Raw genomic sequence first — 12871 nt, 5'->3', positions numbered from 1 at the left:
TATTTTTTTAATTTATTTTAAAAAGATTTTACTTTCTCCGTTTCAATTTAAGTGTGTGACTTTTTTTTTTGGTCTAGCCAAAAAAAGAGTGTCTCTTTTTATATTTAGTAAGTTTCCAGTTCCAAGATTAGTTTAAGACCACAAGATTAAAGGATTAACATACATCTTTAATTTAAGATCACAAGATTCAGAAATCTCGTTTTATTTTTTAAACTCTGTGTCCAGACAAACTAAGACACTTAAATTAAAATGGATGTAGCAATTTTTATATCCAATAATTTTTAATTTCAATATCTTATTTGAAATATATAATATTACAAGATTTAAGAGGATTTTTGTAAATTTTATATATTTTTAATTTAGGATCACAAAATTTAAAATTATCCTTATTCATGTTGGTTTGAACTCTGCAGGCAAAAAGTGTCACACGGAGGGAATAGTTCTTTTCCTCAGAACACAATACTTACGTGGCAGTTTCTCAATGCTAGTGTGTCATCAATATATATATTCTCTAAAAGTCAACACAAATTAAAAAAGTACAAAAAATAATGGCCTCAAAAAATAATGGCTGTACCTATATATCAAATCCTCTTAGCTTATAATTTTCTGAAGTAATGGACTACATGGAAGCTCAGAAGTCTTTATAATTTAACCAATAATGATATATGCAAGAACGTGGCGAATTAATCTATTATATATGTTGTATGTTGACCATTTTGCATGTGTACCATAAAGCTTTTTCTTTCAGTTTTGACATTTTTTCAGCTCAAAAAGTAGACAAAGACAACATTTTTTCAGTTCTGATGTTTTTTCAGCTGAGTCAGTGAAAAAAAGTAGAAGAAGACAAGATTGTTGATAAAGGGTCAGCGTGAAAGTTATCTGTTTCACTGTTTGAGCCAGCCAAAGAATCGACAAGATTGTTGATAAAGGGTCAGCGTGAAAGTTATCTGTTTCACTGTTTGAGCCAGCCAAAGAATCGACAAGATTGTTGATAAAGGGTCAGCGTGAAAGTTATCTGTTTCACTGTTTGAGCCAGCCAAAGAATCTTGTTATATAAATGGAGGAAAGACAGAAAAAAGGGAGTTTGGTTTTTGCAGTTAATGGAGAGAGGTTTGAGTTGCCATGTATTGATCCTTCTACAACTTTGCTTCAGTTCTTGCGCTCTGGCACTTGTTTCAAGAGTCCAAAACTTGGTTGTGGTGAAGGTAATTCTCCTTTTTTTTTTTGTTTTACCATTCTGTTACTGGTATACTATATGTTTTAATAACCGTAATGTCCCACCAGTTTGCATGCACCTCAACTAATTTCATGGTATCAGCTACCTCTCATCAGGTACCGGTATCAGATAACTCTGTGCGTTAAGGCTGGACAGATAGGAAAATGTAACAAACGCCAATGAAACAGTAACCGACATAGGAACTGATGCAATTATAATAGCTAGTAATCAAACTGATACTTGAATAATAGAATTACAATTGAAGTACTGAAAGTAAGGGATACTAGAGAAGAAGGAGATGAGAAACTAGGATCAAAGAAAGGGGGATGAGAGACACAGACTTTGCAAGTTGCAACATAATACACATAAGCCTAATTTGTTTCCATAAATCGCTATTTATCAACCGGATCCCAAATATAGCCACTTAATTCGGTGTTGGGTTGTTTTGTCAATACTTGTCCAGACCCATTCATAACAGAAAAAATCACCAAGTGTTTTTGTCTCCACTGGAATTTGAAATTGAAATCTGATGGTTCTATACTATCTATTTGTTTTGGTACTAGTACATAGGGAATATTAAAGCTGTAGATACTTAAATTGGTATTCTTATGGAAAATCCTCCCTTTGCTTTGCTTCTGTGCTTTTCTTGGAAATTTGACTTCTACTGTACTTTTCTGATTCACCAATCATCCTGCAGAAAGTTTATGTCAACTAATTAGGAATTAGGAATTTCTTTAGGGCGCTTTCTTTCTTCTGCACTGGGTTTGACTTCTGTCCATGATTAGATTTCTTATTCTGACCACGGAAGGTTGTGGTGGGATGGTAAAAGTTCTTTCACCCTTAACTAAATGTCTCGGGTTCGAATCTTGAGAATGAGATCCCTTTCAAGACACAGTGCTATAATGGATTAACGGAAAAGGGTCAAATATACCCCTGTACTATCGGAAAAAGGCTAAATATACCCCTCGTTATACTTTGGGTCCAAATATACCCCTGTCGTTATACTTTAGGTGCAAATATACCCCTCCCCCGTTAAATTGTCCAAAGTGGACTTTTGCTCACATGTGGCATTGACATTTTGGTGAGGTGGACACCATGTGGCATTGCCACCTCACATCCCCAACTCATTTTACTTCGTCCAGTCAGGCAGTCACCTTCTTCTTCGATTTTGCCTTCTTGCTGCTAGAAGACACATTTTCCTTCGCTGCTGTTGTAGGTGTCGACAAGGGCAATGTAGTCACATCTCCTTGTTTTTCCTCCTCTTCTTCTTTTACCTTTGGTAATGTTAGGGTTAAAGTGGATAGTGGCTTTTGTTTTGTTGGTTGCTCTTCTTCTTCTTCTTCTTCTTCAATTTTGGTGGATTTCAGAGGACTTTTCGGGTCGGTAGACGGTAAAAATTGGGTTTGGGAGTATCCACACTGCCGTTTTGGCAACAAAAGTATAATCATCATTGCTTCTTAATTCATTCTTTGAAGAAGTAAGAAAAAACTTTGATCTTCATACTTCTAATTCTTTTTTTAAATCTAAGCAATTTGATTGCAAAATCACTAGATATGACACAATTAATCAAACCTGGAAACTTTGTAACAATTGGTATTAAATAGCGAATAGAAATGAAGCAAATCCACCAAATTAAGATTGTACTCCACTGCCACTAGAAAAAAGCTTATATGAATATGCATTTTTTTTTTTTTGGGTAACAAATATGCTGCAATAGTGGTGAAAGAAGAAGGTGACTGGACGAAGTAAAATGAGTTGGGGATGTGAGGTGGTAATGCCACGTGGCGTCCACCTCACCAAAAATGTCAATGCCACATGTGAGCAAAAGTCCACTTTGGACAATTTAATGGGGGAGGGGTATATTTGCTCCTAAAGTATAACGACAGAGGTATATTTGGACCCAAAGTATAATGAGGGGTATATTTAGCCCTTTTCCAATAGTACAGGGGTATATTTGACCCTTTTCCGATGGATTAATCAAGCCATTGGATTCCGGACACTAGATGCTTGAAGTTTTTTCATGCAATGACATCGTCCGTTCACATGAATTGGTTTCTTTTATATCGTGGGTTGCAAGCTTTTTATTCTCTTTTTCCATATAGGTTGTGTTCTGTAGGAACTAGGAAGGAAAATATTTTCCGGAAAATGTTTTTCATTTTTCTCATGTTCGTTTGGTCAAATTTTTTGAAAAATATTTTCTTTTGGAAAATAAGCTCCTCAAAAATGAAGAAAATGACTTCTCTAATCAAAATAAGGAAAATAAGTCAACAATTGACATTTCACTAACCACCCTACCACCACCCAACCCACCCCCAACCACCAAACCCAAAAACTCCCACAACCCCACGCACCCACCCTCACGCCCACTCACCCTCCCCACCCCACCCCCACGCCAACCCACCTCCCCACCCCACCCCCACGCCAACCCACCCCTCCACCACCCTCCCCCACCCCCATTTTTTTTTAAGTTCTTAAATTTATTTTTCTACACCACCCATCGGCCCTGCCCTCCCGTGGGACCCACCCCCCTCCCCCAAAAAAAAAATTAATTCTTTTTTTTAAAAGAAAAAGTTTTTTTTTTTAAATAATTTTGGTTTTCTACTACCCCCTCCCCCACCCCCGGGCCCAACACCCCCTCCAACAAAAATAATTTCTTTTAAAAGAAAAGTTTATATCTAATTTTATCCTCATAAAAAATTTACAAAACTGAAAAGTTTGTGTGGTTAAATTTGGTGTGGGGGTAGGTTGTAGTTGGGGGGTGGGCCTGAGGGTGGTGGTGGGGTGGATAAGAATTTTTTATAAAAGTTAAATAAAATATATGAAATTGAAAATTTGGGAGGGGTTGGTGAGTGGGAGGGTTGGCTAGAGTGGGGTGGGGTAGGGGTGGGTGAAAATGAAGTGGTTGGAGAGTGGGGGTGGAGGGTGGGTGCTTGGGGTGCGTGGGTGGCTGGTGGAGGTGGGGAGGGTGTGGTGGTTGGTGTGGTATGAGGTGGTGGGGTTAGTGGGGCATGGGTGGTCTTTTCCAAAAAAATATTTTCTACTGACCAACCGATCGAAATGGGAAAATAAGTGAGAAATTATTTTCCACTACCCAACCAAACGTGAGATAGAATACACCTATTTTTTAAGAACACATTTTTCAGGAAAACATTTTCAGTGAAAAACACTTTCCTTAATACCGAACACATCCATAAAGTAAATGGAGTTTTTAGTTTCATACTAAACTACTTTATGTAATTCCTAAACTACTTTATGTAATTCCTTTTCCTCTCTTTCTTATGGTTAATTAGGAGTTGTTCAATCGGTTCTTTAAGTAATATGTCCTTTATTTTCGATTAATCTAAATCTTAAAGAGTTAAAGGTTATTAATCAAAACAACAAGGAGTTTAAGGTTTCACCATATGGAACTGATTTACATACTCGGCTAACTACTGCAGCTTCCGAGTGTAGAATTACTTTCCTGATACAATGAAATAAAATGGCTAACTTCTGTAGTTTTTCAACATAGATTACATGTTAAATGAGATTTTTAGTTCCTTGTTGCTGATTTAGACTAGGGGTGTGTTCGGTATTGAGGAAAACATTTTCCGTAAAATGTTTTCAAATTTTCTCATATTTCTTTGGTCAAAAATTTTGGAAAACATTTTCCTTAGGAAAACAAATTCCTTCAAAATGGGAAAATGACTTCTCTAATTAAACTAGGAAAAACAAGTTCACAAGTGACATTTCACTAACCACCCAACCCCTAACTACCAACCCCCAACCACTGCCGCAACCCATGCATCACCCATCCACCCCCCCCCCATCCCAACCCCCAACCACTCCTGCAACCCATGCACCACCCACCCAAAAAAAAAAAAATTAATTTTTCTTTTGGGTTTTCTACACCACCACATCCCTCTCCCCCCCCCCCCCCAATTTTTTTTTCCTTTTTTATTAAAAAAAGGTTTCTTTTTTATTTTTATTTTTCACCCCACCACCCCCACGACCGCGCCCCCCCTCCCCCTCTCACGACATCCCACCACCCCCTCCAATTTTTTTTTTCAAAGCTTTGAAAGTTTCTTTTTTTGATTCTCTACACCAGACCCCCTACCCCCTCCCAAATTTTCTACTTCATATTTAATTTTACCTTTATAAAAAAATTATAAAAGTTGAAAGTTTGCATGGTTAAAAATTAAAATTTTTGGAGGGGGTGGTGGGGTGTCGGGAGGGTGGGTGGTGTAAAAATTCTAAAAAAGTAACTTTTAAAACTTTTTTTAAGATTTTTTTTTTTTGGGAGGGGGGATGTGATGGTGTAGAAACCCCAGAAAAGAAAATTTGAAAATTAAAAACTTCAATTTTTTTTTTTTAGGGGGGGGGGGTGGGTGGGTGGGTGTGGAGGTTCGTGTGGTATGGGTCCGCGCGTGAGGGGGGGGGGGGGTTGCCATTAGGGGGGGGAGTTCGTGGGGCTTGGGTGGGTATTTTCCGAAAAATATTTTCTACCAATCAAACGAATATGAGAAAATAAATAAGAAATTCACTTATTTTCCACTATCCAAACGAACATGAGAAAACAAGTAGAAATTCACTTATTTTCCAAGAACACTTTTTCCGCCATACCGAACACACCCTAAATAGAAATCCTTTTTGCTTCATAAGACTTTTAGAGGTGTATCATTTGTTCACCTTCCATCTTTAATCTGGTTCTGATTCTGTTATTCCGTTAGCCTCAAGTATGCCCCTTTCACAAGTATTTGCTTATTTTTATGGTTACAGGTGGTTGTGGGGCTTGTGTTGTTCTTGTATCGAAGTATGATTCGAAGCTTAAAAAGGTCGAAGATTTTAGCGTGAGTTCGTGCCTTACACTTCTTTGCAGTTTAAATGGTTGTTCAATTACTACTAGTGAAGGCCTTGGGAACACCAGAGACGGTTTCCACTCTATTCATGAAAGATTCGCCGGTTTCCATGCTTCTCAATGCGGCTTTTGCACTCCCGGCATGTGTATGTCATTTTTCTCAGCTCTTGTCAATGCTGAAAAAGGAAACAAGCCGGATCCTCCACCAGGATTCTCTAAGCTTACTTCATCCGAAGCTGAAAAGGCCATAGCGGGGAACCTTTGTCGGTGCACTGGATACCGTCCCATTGCTGATGCCTGCAAGACTTTTGCTGCTGATATTGATATAGAGGATTTGGGGTTCAATTCTTTTTGGAAAAAGGGAGATTCCAAGGAACTGAAAGTAAGTAAATTACCTCCCTATTATCCAACCAAGAATTTTTGTACATATCCCGAGTTCCTGAAAAGTGAATCAGCCACGAATTTGGACTCCTCAAAGTACCCTTGGTACAGTCCTGTTTCCATTGAGGAGCTACGGAGCTTGTTGAACTCCTATGTGACGGAAAACGGTGCAAGTTTTAAACTAGTCGTTGGTAATACCGGCACGGGTTATTATAAGGAAACTCAGCGATATGATCATTATGTTGATCTCAGGTACATTCCTGAACTCTCAATCATCAAAAGTGATCAGACTGGCATTGAAGTCGGAGCAACTGTGACTATCTCTAAACTCATTTCGTTCTTGAAAGACGAAAACAAAGTCGATTTGGGTTCATATGGGAAGTTGGTGTCCCAAAAGCTAGCTTACCACATCGAGAAGATCGCTACACCGTTTGTCAGAAACTCTGCTAGCGTGGGAGGAAATTTGGTTATGGCACAGAAGAACGGTTTTCCTTCAGATATTGCTACATTATTTCTCGGGCTTTGTGCTAGCGTTAGCTTGATGACCAGTCATGGACTTGAAAAGCTCACATGGGAGGAATTATTATGGAGACCACCACTAGAATCGAGGACTGTGCTTCTTAGTGTTTCAGTCCCATTTAAGAAAGATTTAAATTCTAAATTTTTGTTTGAAACTTATCGAGCTGCTCCACGACCTCACGGGAATGCTTTGGCATATGTAAATGCTGCTTTCCAGGCTGATGTTTCTCTCTGCCAGAATGACGTCCTGATAAACAATATCAAGTTGGCGTTTGGTGCTTATGGCACAAAACATGCAACAAGGGCTAAAAAGGTGGAGGAATATCTAACCGGGAAGATATTAAACGTACATGTTTTATATGAAGCACTTAAATTAGTCAAACTAGAAGTGGTACCGGAAGATGGCACTTTACACCCGGAGTACAGATCAAGTTTGGTCGTCTGTTATGTTTTCGAGTTTCTTTATCCCTTCACTGATGTTCATTCTGCTATTTCTGGTGGTTTACTCGCTGGAATTAATGACATCTCGGTTGAGAAAGTTTCCAGTAGTAGTAAGGATGGTTGCATCAGTCAGGAAAGAAAACAAACACTACTGTCTTCTGCTAAGCAGGTTGTGGAATCAAGTACCGAGTACTGTCCAGTAGGTAAACCGATGAAGAAGGTTGGAGCTGCCATGCAAGCTGCGGGTTCGTTCTCTCCTTTTAATACTTTCTTTCATACCCTTTTTCTGGCTTTGACGCTGCTGTCTTTTTGAGATATAAATGGTTATGGACAAGGTACACCTATGCCTAGGATTATTACAATCATTTTGTTTTGAAGTTCCTGAGATATAAGTGGATTTGGACAAGTTCAGTATTTTTCTAGATCAGTTGTTTTGGTCATTTCTTCTTCCTTTTTGTTGCCCTCGTTTTCACGTATTCCTCTTGCCATGCTTTAATTTTTCTAACACATATAGTTTATCTGCATATCATTTTAATGATAACTTTGTTGGAATAATTTTAGGTGTGATTCAAAATTTAAAAGCACCTTTGACAAGACACAATTTATTATGAAAAGGTGGTACCTATTCTTTAAAGGATACACCTATTCATTGTGAAAAGGTGTAACGGATACATCTGTTCATGAAGAGGTGTGTTTCACTTTATATAAATACAATCCCATTGCAGATCTAGATCTTTAGGCTCTCTATAATTGCATTCTCTTCAAGAGTCCGTTTTTCTTCTTATTCTGAGTTCCTAGTACTTAAAGCGTCGAGATATCAAAAGGGTTCTCCGGAACTTCTATTTGAGTGCACATTAGATGATTCCTGAGTGGTTCGTTGTATCTTGGGGGTAGAACGTCACTTTGCTATTTGCACCGGGGTAGCGACGGAAATCTACTCTGAAGACAATGCCATCAATAGCGTGCCTTGAACCGGGTTTTTCAATTTCAACTCCATCTTATCTTTATTGTTACTACTATATTTTATTTGTCTCTTATTTGTTCTTATTAATGTGATCATCACCAATACTTTTCCAACAATGTCTGCTACATTCCAGACTTCAAATGTGCTGGTTTTTATACTATTGCAGGTGAAGCTGTTTACGTAGATGACATTCCATCACCACCAAACTGCCTGCATGGAGCGTTTATCTACAGTACAAAACCATTAGCTGCTGTAAAGGGAATCCAGCTTGAGTCTAATCAGTTAACAGAAGGAGTCGCCGACATTATTACTTATAAAGATATCCCAAGTGGAGGGGCAAACGTAGGAGCTATGTTACTCTTTGGTCCCGAGCCCTTATTTGCAGACGACCTCGCCCGATGCGCTGGCGAAAGAATTGCAGTTGTGGTGAGTCACTTCAAGTTTCCTTATTAATTCTTAATACACTTCAATCCAGAGGAATTTTGAACTATTTGTTTACGTTATTCGATATGGTGGTCGAATGACACAGGTTGCTGACAGTCAGAGGTCTGCTGATGTGGCTGCAAGAACGGCCCTTCTTGAATACGACACTGCAAATATAGATTCACCCATTTTAACCGTTGAGGAAGCTGTTGAGAAATCTAGCTTTATCCAAATCCCACCATTTCTATATCCAAAACAGGTCGGCAATTTCTCAGAAGGAATGGCTGAAGCTGATCACAAGATTCTCTCTGCTGAGGTACTTTCGATTTCTCTACTGTTCCGTTCGTTTCCTGAATTTTGTTTCCTGGATGGTGATCTAGCATGTCTAACGCTAACCGTAGATGTATGCTAAAGGTTCAAATTTATTACTGATCAGCTCTTTTATTAATCATTTTCAGATAAGGCTCGGTTCCGAGTACTATTTTTATATGGAAACACAGGCCGCCCTTGCAATTCCAGATGAAGACAACTGCATGGTTGTTTATACTTCAAGCCAGTGCCCTGAAAATGCGCATCAGGTTATTGCCAGTTGTCTTGGTGTTCCTCAACACAATATCCGTGTAATTACTAGACGGGTTGGAGGTGGCTTTGGGGGCAAGGCAGTCAGAGCAATGCCTGTGAGTATATTGAAAAAAAAATACGTTGTAATAATAATAGGGAACTTACAATCTGCATGGTTACATTTTGGAACATTATTAGTTTATCTTCTAGTGTTACTTCGTAAACTTTTCCGACTCTGATGTCAAAGTTTATGTATGATTTTAGGTCTCCACAGCCTGTGCACTTGCAGCATACAAGTTAAGACGACCTGTCAGGATATATGTCAACCGGAACGCTGACATGATAATGACAGGAGGTCGACACCCGATGAAAGTAACGTACAGTGTAGGATTTAAGTCAAGCGGAAAGATTACAGCATTGCATCTTGATATATTGATAAATGCCGGTATCTCGGAAGATATAAGCCCTATCCTACCATCAAATGTGATTAAAGCACTGAAAAAATATGACTGGGGTGCCTTATCTTTTGATGTGAAAGTATGCAAGACGAACCTTACCAGCAAATCAGCTATGCGTGCCCCTGGTGAGGTCCAAGGATCTTATATTGCCGAAGCTATAATGGAGCACGTATCGAGTTTACTATCGATGGAGGTGGACTGTGTGAGAAATAAAAATGTTCATACAATTGAAAGTCTTAATTTTTTCTATGATAACATTGTAACAGAAGTAGGAGAATATACATTGCCTAGTATCATGGAGAAGTTGGCTGCATCCTCGAGCTTTTCCCAAAGAAGCAAGATGGTAGAACAGTTTAACCAAAAAAATACATGGAAGAAAAGGGGTATTTCTCGAGTGCCAATTGTGTATGAAGCTATGCAACGACCTACCCCGGGAAAAGTCAGTATTTTGCAAGACGGATCAATTGTTGTAGAGGTTGGAGGGATTGAAATTGGCCAAGGCCTGTGGACAAAGGTTAAACAGATGACTGCCTATGCTCTTGGTTTAATTGAGAGTAGTTGGGCTGAAGACCTTGTCGAGAAAGTACGAGTCGTGCAAGCAGACACCTTAAGCGTAGTGCAAGGCGGGTTTACGGCAGGTAGCACTACGTCGGAATCAAGCTGTGAAGCTGTTAGACTTTGCTGTAATGTCTTAGTTGAAAGATTGACCCCTCTGAAGAAACAGTTGCAGGAACAAAATGGTTCTGTTGATTGGCCAACACTGATTCGCCAGGTTTGTTTTCCCACTATATGACCACCTCCTCCATTTTTTCCGACATTCAACTCCGCAATCTCAGGGTCATTCATTATGAAATGTCTAGTCTTGAATTCAATTTGAAGACATAACAAAGTGATTCACTTAAAAGTAACTAATTGCATGTATATAGCTTGGAACGATAAGTGGACCAATCACATACATGCAATTTGGGAACTATTTGTTAATTTAAGTTGATTAGCCAATCTTTCTCGTTTATTAAATATCTGAGTTTGCACTTCTCTCCCACACGCCCCTTGTTTTGCAGGCACAAATGCAGTCAGTAAACTTAGCAGCAAATTCTTATTATGTACCAGAATCCGGTTCCATGAGTTACTTGAACTTTGGCGCTGCTGTCAGTGAGGTAAACTTGTTGTTTCTGTCACTTTTTCTGGTTCCGTCATCCATGTCTTGGTAACGTTCCCCGCTTCAGTCTGCTTCAAGGATTATGGACCATTTTGCAGCCCAATATATCTTCTGCTGCAATTTCATATGGCTATGTAACAATAGTGCTCTTTTTGCAGGTGGAGATTGATATTCTGACTGGACAGACAACAATTTTGCAGTCGGATCTTATTTATGACTGCGGGCAGAGTTTGAATCCAGCCGTTGATATGGGACAGGTATTTCCCTTTATCGTAGATTTTGAGATTTTGTAATTAGAATTTGCTTATATAATTAGAGGTGCATCATGCATTTGAGCTGTTATTCAAACTTCGAAACTATCTAATTCTTGATTACAAGATTGTTCTAAATAGTGGAAAATGTCTTCTCTTTTCCTTGCAGATTGAAGGAGCTTTCGTACAAGGAATCGGATTTTTCATGCACGAAGAATATCTTACAAACGAAGACGGCTTAATGGTCTCGAACAGCACTTGGGCATACAAGATCCCGACAATTGACACCATACCCCAGAATTTCAATGTTCATGTGGTTAATAGCGGACATCATGAAAAACGTATTCTCTCGTCTAAAGGTATTACTCTTTCTTCGTTTCCTTTCCTGTCCCTGCTGTCAACAAGTTTTCCAAGTTCTTTGCTTGTTCGTTCATAACTGTGAACATCGTGGACAGTCTTTTAACTTTCATAACTGTGAAAGTCGTGGATAGTCTTTTAACTCATTCTTCACTTGGTTGAGCGGAAAATGTTGCAAATCGAATCATTGTATCTCACTTTGGATCGATATGGCATATGTATATTCATTCATAAGTTTACGAGGATCCAGTAACTTCGGTCCAGCCCCTGTATATATAAATTAAGAAATCCACTAAATATCCAAAAATAGTTTACTGTGAATCCAATTATTATTATATTTTAACTTAAACACATAAACTTCAAATCCTCATCAGCCTCTGCCTCTGTTCATACAGACCGTTTTAACATGATTACTTTTTTGCAGCATCTGGTGAACCGCCGCTGCTTCTAGCAGCTTCAGTCCATTGTGCAACAAGAGCAGCCGTTAAAGCAGCACGAGAGCAGCTCAAACTTTGGGGCAAGCTCGATGGGTCCGTTTCAGAATTCTATCTGGAAGTACCTGCCGTATTACCCGTTGTGAAGACACAGTGTGGCCTGAATTATGTGGAGAAATTCTTGGAAAGTTTGCTGGCTCAGAAATCTAACTAAAGGTGCTCAACATGTCTCAAATGATACTGAACTAGTTGCTCGGATGCTCCAAAATGTTTCCACATCCGTGTTGGTTCCGACATGCACCCGAGGGCATTTTGGAAGAGTCCGAGCAGCATAGATACTGAATACTTGTTTTTCTTTAAATTTTCTTAAAGAATTTGATTTGTTCTGTTTATAGAAACTGTGTTATTTAAAGTTTTTTTTTTTTTGGTTATTCTGTCTGTATCAACCTCATTGAAAATTTATTCGTATAGCAGCAAAAATGATGAGGTATTGAACTGAATTATGGATGCTTAATAGAGAAATAAAGAGAGAATTGTTATGTAAGTGAAGAAGCTACATTTGGCAAAGTTTATTTATTTTTTTATTTAAGAGATCAATTTCAAGTTACTACTCTGATAGCTCTGTTCCAATTATGTTGGGATTTTAAGGTGTGAATGGAAATGAGAAAATGTATCTTTTAAAGTGCACCCAAAAGACACTTTTTGGATCGCAACTCTCCATCTCACCCTTTCATTGTCTATAAATTCAGAGGTCTTAGCCTCAAATTTTAGACACTGAAATCTGGATTCTTCCCCCTCAAAACTGTTCTCTGCATTTGTTTTCAAAAGAAAAAATATCATAGAGTCGTATGATTGCTCTGTTCGTCGAGTTCA

General features: G+C 38.7%; 1 protein-coding gene across 1 annotated transcript; it reads left to right on the top strand.

Moving 5' to 3' along the window:
• The first annotated feature begins 607 nt into the window (after window positions 1-607).
• LOC132065566 (abscisic-aldehyde oxidase-like) lies at window positions 608-12565 on the top strand. The gene is made up of 11 exons (XM_059459010.1): window positions 608-833; window positions 969-1205; window positions 5972-7636; window positions 8522-8781; window positions 8885-9094; window positions 9237-9455; window positions 9604-10569; window positions 10859-10954; window positions 11115-11213; window positions 11377-11566; window positions 11989-12565. The coding sequence occupies exons 2-11, from the start codon at window positions 1058-1060 to the stop codon at window positions 12210-12212; spliced, it is 4077 nt and encodes a 1358-aa protein (XP_059314993.1). The 5' UTR covers window positions 608-833; window positions 969-1057; the 3' UTR covers window positions 12213-12565.
• Window positions 12566-12871: the final 306 nt, after the last annotated feature.

Source organism: Lycium ferocissimum, chromosome 7 (assembly GCF_029784015.1).
Source record: "Lycium ferocissimum isolate CSIRO_LF1 chromosome 7, AGI_CSIRO_Lferr_CH_V1, whole genome shotgun sequence".
Taxonomy (NCBI): Eukaryota; Viridiplantae; Streptophyta; class Magnoliopsida; order Solanales; family Solanaceae; genus Lycium; species Lycium ferocissimum.
The sequence above is the reverse complement of the archived record's forward strand: the minus strand, read 5'-3'. Positions and strand labels throughout refer to the sequence as shown.